Source organism: Anneissia japonica, unplaced genomic scaffold (genome assembly GCF_011630105.1).
Source record: "Anneissia japonica isolate Jap-2015-1 unplaced genomic scaffold, ASM1163010v1 scaffold4988_len2956909_cov206, whole genome shotgun sequence".
In the NCBI taxonomy this organism is placed as follows: domain Eukaryota; kingdom Metazoa; phylum Echinodermata; class Crinoidea; order Comatulida; family Comatulidae; genus Anneissia; species Anneissia japonica.
In genome coordinates, this window is record NW_022696345.1 from 449538 (window position 1) to 456623 (window position 7086).

The window sequence follows — 7086 nt, forward strand, 5'->3', positions numbered from 1 at the left end:
CATAGGCATATATATACGCCTATATAAATATATACGTATATGTATATAGGCCCATATATAATGACGTATAAACAATTATATATAAGCCTATATGAATGTAACCTGATTTTATAAATAAGTATTTGTTAAGAGGAAGAAATGTGTGGCCCGTTTATCAAAAAATAAATGCATGCATGTGAGGTATAGATGTTAATTGTTTAACAAAGATTGAATAATACGGTAATGAAGCATATTGCCGACTATATTCCTTTTCCAGCCTACATCACTACAGATACCAACTAGTTAGAAAGCTCAGCGTTGGTAATAGTAGTTAAAACGACTACTAGCATGTAGGAATATAATATTTACGATCATTATTATTGTGCCAACACATCTTTAATCATCATAACAATTAATATTAATGATGACGTCGTAATCAGTGTTTGTTTCCATGACGATACTCACAATCTCCCCCCCCCCCCACCATCCCCGATTATGGATGTAAAGACAGAGTGAATAAATAGTTGTAAAAATGGGGAGATGAAGTAGAATGCAGAAACAGCCGAGCACTGAACGCGACAAGTTACATAATGAGATACGGAATACATAACACGTCAAAGTTTGGCAAAAACATTCGATTTCTTCCTGACGGAAGCTTATGTACATACTATTGACTATAATTTTATAATTGTATCAAGGGCGACTTTAGCATTCTGTTACCATTCTCTTATTAAAAATACAGTATAACAACATTATTTATTGATTTCAAAAAAATGAATTTACTTACAGCCAAGCGCTTGTGTTACATCCTACAAAAAAATACACGAGGGAAAAGAGCAAAAGAAAATATTCCGTATAGTATCTCCACGGCATTGTGTCAGACAACCTCCACATTTTCACTATTAAAAAAAAAAGGAAAACACGGATTCCGTGCTGTATGTGTCAGCTATGCACGACAAACTCAGGGTACATTTATGAGACTGAAATAAATAAAACAGTTTATCCCCTTTACGTTTCCCCTGGCTGCGAAGTTCCAACCTTTCTTGCTGCAATACCTTTGAATATCCCTCGTGTAATCAATGAAACGATTGAATTCTAAAATATCGTATGTTCCAAAATAATTAATCCTCAAGTCGTTATTTTTTAAGTAGTTTGGTTCCTCTTTCAAGTTTATTTTTTTTCTTTTTCTATGGCTGGCGTCGGAGTTTCGTGCTATTAGAGTCCTGCGATGTTCCAAGCAGTGAACCGTTTGTAAGTCTCTTCATGTGTGAAGGACTATCGCTCCTGTGATGATCTAAGCCTAGCTCTTTAACCAATTCGCAAGGCATCATGGGAACTCGTAAAAGTCGCAGGGAATTTACAACCAGTAGCGGCAGTAAAAGAACAACTCGGAATCCAACAGATTACCTCCCGGAAGGCCGTATCGTCTGCTTTAGTTACTTAATAAGTCAATCAATCTATATAAAAAAGTCAAAAGCAGAGTTTGTTCAAGATCTGTTTCTTTTCAATCGGCTATTGTATCAATCGATGTTTTTCTTAAGCGGACTTGTTTTCTGAAAGTAAAAGTTAAATCAACCGATTTGTCTGAACATGGAACTTTAAGACCGCTCCATTGTCTATTCAAGATCTAGATGACAAATCGATCCTAGATTTTCTTGTCCTAGGCCGTCCCTCTTTGATGATTCGGCGACTTGAAAGAGTGAAGATTGTTCATTCTGAACAATAACGCACCCGAGAATAAAGACCCAATAAGGGTATCATTAGCCAAGAGACACTCTACAACCACGCCTTATGATTGGATTATGGTCCACAATTGTACTGCAGTTTAAAAAGTCTATTATTTCGTGGACAATGGAGATGCGTAAGGATATACGGTTGTTCTTCATCACATGCATAGTTCATCAGGAGAATGTCCTAATGAAAAGAAGAAAAAAAAACTAGTTGACGTCGGGATGCCACACAAACGAAAAGTATTTAACGAATCGGAAATGAATTTGTTAATTCAAAACGAGAACTAATTAAAGAACAGGATATATAGACAATCGGCATGATGGAGTAAATCAAAGAAGATCCGTGTCTTCACCCTCATTCGACGTAGGCCTAAACTATGGTATATAACTTTACAGTTGTAAATAATTGGCCTATATCATTAAATGTTAAGACCTATACATGCATTTGCTTATCAACTTTAATATAATGAAATTTGATATTATAAACTGGTACCGTACTTATTAATATATTACGTGCAAATGGGAAGCAATGTCAGTCTAATAAGTTATGTTATCATACTGATGTTAAATTTAGTGGATTGCAGGTGATACAGTAAAGAAACATATCTCAAAGTAGGCCTATAATATTCATAGCGGGCCTATATTATGTGTAGTTCAATTACTGTAAACTACACTATCCTAGATAAGCACTGAACTAGTACGTGAATAGAAGCTAATAGGCCTATAGGCATAATAGGCCTACCTGTGGATTTGTTTTATTTATATCCCAAAAGACAGGAACCATTTCATGGGTAATAATTTAATAATAGTTTCTACCACTACATCTCTGATGATCAAAAAGCAAGTTTCGATTTTCATTGGTCATGAGTAAGATACAGTACCGGTTATGGTAGAGCAGAAAGGCAGGGCCGCCGCTCTCTGATGGAACTAGTGTTCCCGGAATAGACTTATACGTAATTGGCTCATGTGCACTATATAGTACCTAATACACCATGGAATGAGTTTTTAGACGACTAGGGGTTGGCCCCTTCATGGTTCATACACCCTTGCAGTGGACAGGCGGGGTAACCGGCATCCTCCTTCCAGGTAGCTAAGTTACCATGAAATGAACCATTAGGAGAGAAGAAAGTTAAACTACGAACACGCATCGAGACTTTTAGGTATAAAAAGCGCTACAATAAATTACATCAACAAACAATTGATTGATATCAGACAATGACGATGTAAGAACACATATTAATTTATTATTTACATTTTTTAATATTTCATATTATAAAATTCTTTTTATTCTTTTATTATATTAACTAATTTCCAGCAATTAAAAATTAAGAGAATGTGTAATTATATAATTATATATAGTTTTATACCACAAATTCAAATATTAATTCTACTTCTGAATTATATTGAAGTCAGACATAAATAATTAACAATACAATAGCAAGATTATTTCGAAACATAAATACGTACCGTAGCATTGTTTTCAAAGTAAATATTATCATTACGGTATCAACAGTTCCAGAGGACAAGTATACACAAAACTTACAGTTTGAATAAGATTGAATTAAAAGTCAGTCATATAAATAATTTAATAGATTTACCGAAATCTGTTTACAACTTTTGAGCTTTTCTAGCGAATTGAAGTGAAAATCTTATTTACTTGTTCACCTCCTGCCAATGGGACAATGTACCGGTATATTTACGTAATCAGCGGCCCTTTTGATGTTCAGTGAACTCTAAAATTAGGTAAAAAAGTTTTCACACAATGCAATACAGTGCCAGGGAACTTCAATCCACTAGAGTGCGCATGTGTAATAAAATCCATCTGATCAACGCCTTGTCATTGGCTGCGCGTTCTCATATACGGTAATAATGTACGCGACCTCACTGTTGCTACAAAGAAAATGGATATGTATATATGTACATTGATATATATATATATATATGTATTATTTTTTTTACCAAATTTTGATTTTAATGTTTTTTTTTATAACAATTTGATACTTCAATATTTTATGATAGTTACGGTACTAAGTAAGTTAATTTTCTTTCTATAAAAGTGTTCTCCGTGTGTGACTCCGTACTTATGCCTTATTATAATTTTGTACAGGTTAGTTTATCTCGTAACTTCAAATGCTCACCTTAGAATTTTAGGAACGTCACTCAAGCTTTTAATGTTTTATGCTCAACTAACTATTTGTCTGGTTTCCCAGCCATGAGACTAATTTTGTGGTCAAATTCACTTATGTTTGTCACAATGGACATAGAGGGCGCCACGTGATATTTCCGAGATATGCGGGAATGATAATGATCTTCATTGAAATTGTTTTTTTTATTAGTATACATGCCATATCAATAACATTGATAAAGAAACATAACAAAGTTAAGTCATTTATCAAATAGAGTATGTCATGTATTTCCAGACGGATAGGCATAGAGGGCGCCCTGTCGTCAGTTAAAATGTTGGACGCGTTTACTGTACTGTACACGGCAATCTGTATCACTTGATTTCAAAGTACATAAACACTTGAATAATTTCGTAGGTCAATTTAAATAATGTCATAGCGGACGTCCTTGGTATTGTAATCATTTCTTTTTAAAAAAATTATAAATTAAATAATGAATCTCTATTTAAAAATGTTCAATTAATAATACTTATAAATAGCTATCAGATAGTAGATCAAAAGCCTAATAAAGTAATAAATAACGTTTACCTAGTTACATACACGGCGATCAGGAATCAATATTATAATAACGATTAATTAATCACTTCCTAAGTGTACGTCCTGGTTCGCATATAGGCCTACGTAAATTGCTATGGTTAACAACCTGAGAGATTTGAAATGTGATGAGTGACTACACCAGTTGACTGGGGGAACAGGGGTCGTCAGGGCCCCCGCCGGGGTGCACGGGCGAAGCCATTTTTGGGACCAACGATCATAGCAGGTTTAATTTGAGCACCCGACCTATGTACACAAACATTTAATTACGCAAGCAAACAAAAATGAATTGGCCTTTTCCACTTTGGAATAAACTCCTCTCTCGAATAAACGCCAATTATTTTTCCCTCAAATAAACGCCATGTAAATGACTGTAACCAAATCTAATGGAAGCAACATCATTTTCAACACATTCTATTAATGTTCTACTCCAGTAGAATCATTCATACATTTATTTTCTAACCTGGTTGGGTCAATAAGATATATTTTATTGTGGTACTTTTATATTATATCGGTAGATTAAGTATACTTTTATTATTGTCATTTTAAAGAGGGCCCCTGGATATCAGCTGGCATTCGGGCTCAACTGGAAGGGTTACCCTCTTAAAATAAAGTTGTAATAAAATAAACAATAAAAGAAATTAAGCTGTATCACGCAATATTAACATATTTTGAAGATAATATGTTGTAGTATTACGTAGGCCTATCCATTTTACCCTAAAACACCCTTATCAACAATAAACGCCCCGGGGCGTTTATTGCTTAAAGCTGCTTTTGTGAGCAAACCAATATGTATCCAACCAGTTGGTCGAAATCCACTTTGCCAAAACCCAGATTGCCGAATCCAGTTCACCAAAAAAATGAAATTCCAATTGGGCGAAACCCGGTTTGCCGAACTTAGTTTGCCGAATTGTGTCGTCACCACGGTACAAAAGCGCAGCACACTAATATTTTGAACAAAAAGTAATAGCGGCAATAATGTGGGCAAAACCGAATGTAAACTCAGACTTAACAATCATAAAAAAGTAGTTAGTGCAATTTCAAATTTACCTGAGATTCTACTAAGGCTAGAAGCTAGAAGATGTGATGAGATCCGTTGGTTCCTTGGTCATAAATCTACGTTAATGGTTTAATTAAGTTTTATGAGTGAATATTCTTTTATATACCGTTATATATATATATATATATACCTGTCTCTTATACACATCTAGAAGAGTAAGTAGGTTCGGCAAACTTTGTTTCGGCCATCTGGGATTTATTGCTTTTGAGTCGGCAAAATGGCACTCGGCAAACTTGGATTCGGCAAAGTGGTCTCGGCAATCTGGTATTCGGCAAACTGGATTTCGACCATCTGGCCTAGAACCTTCTACTCTTTCAATTTTAGGGTTTCAGCAAAGCAAATGAGAAAGCGTGAGGTGGTGATATGTACATGTAAAATCCCCTCCTATCCAACTCATTAATTGCAGTTTGAAATAAGGGTTAGGACACCTAAGCCAACCAAGTACCCATTGGAAACGTCCATTAGGCATAAGCTATGGCTCGTGCTCAATGGAGCCTAATGCTTATGTACAAATAATTAGTTAATAAAGGGAATTAGCCTTACACAGAACATTATTAATATTAGCGGGATAGTATGGCAACAATACAGAATAATGAGCTTATGATACTGACGTTTTTACCCGGTATACCAATGTGCGTATACTTCAAATAGAATTTACGACAAGCGACAAGCAAGTTTCAAGAAGAAAACACTTCAGATACAATTAGCTGACGAATTCGCCATTATCGCAAAACACTTACCCATTGAAACAATTGAATGGTCTTCCAGGTGTGTGAACACGTTGATCAAGGTTAAACAAGAATCCTTCGTTACGTTATTATTTATCAGCCTTGTCTAGAATTTAACGGAGGGGTAGTGATCATCCTGGAGCAAAGCGACGAATGATTGATGCTCGACTCGAACAATTCTACATAACTCTGTGGATAACATACTTGCCCATCTTCATTTCGTCATTCTCCCTTATCTCTGGACACCTTCCTTCTCCACTCATACACTGATAAAACACTCTACCGACCTGCCAATCCATATTTAATCCAATGACGTATTGATAATTTGTATTTGCTACTTGTCATAAGTGGTGGTCGTTTCGATAACCTAACACAGTTAGCCTGGACTTGCTGCCTACGGGTCGGGAGCGTGTAGTCTTCGTTCGATTTCACCTCATAACCCTCTCGAAATTAAATTGTTAGCTTTTCATGTTATTCATGGTAATAGACACGAGATAGACGAACTCACGAGTGAGACAGACACCTACCTGAATGGGCATGGACTCGCGGAGAAGCATCACTTGATAATGATGTGATTTCTGAACAATTAACACATAAATTATTGACACTATAAAATCCCAAAGTAGGCCTATAACCTGTCATTCAAATGCATCAACTCATAAGCGCCACAAGTTTATTTCAGTTTAACTCAGTGATTTATAAATGGTCTCATCTTGTTTTCAATAACATAATGAAAACATGTTTTAAATTCGTTTCGACGCACCACTATATACAGTGGCGCAGCCAGCACCTGAAATCGGGGTCGGTGAATGTGGGCAAGTGAGGTTTTATGGGGAAAGAAAATTATCTGGGGGAAAGTGCCTCTCTTCCTT

General features: G+C 35.7%; 1 protein-coding gene across 1 annotated transcript in view; it reads right to left on the reverse strand.

Moving 5' to 3' along the window:
* Positions 1-6496, reverse strand: part of LOC117101787 (protein Wnt-4-like) — a 44901-nt gene extending 38405 nt beyond the window's left edge. Inside the window, exons 1-2 of the mRNA XM_033241860.1 lie at positions 6227-6496; positions 767-1893 (exon numbers count right to left, since the gene is read on the reverse strand). Of these exons, the coding sequence (XP_033097751.1) occupies positions 767-873 (107 nt within the window). The 5' untranslated portion in view covers positions 874-1893; positions 6227-6496. The remainder of the gene's footprint in view (positions 1-766; positions 1894-6226) is intronic.
* Positions 6497-7086: the final 590 nt, after the last annotated feature.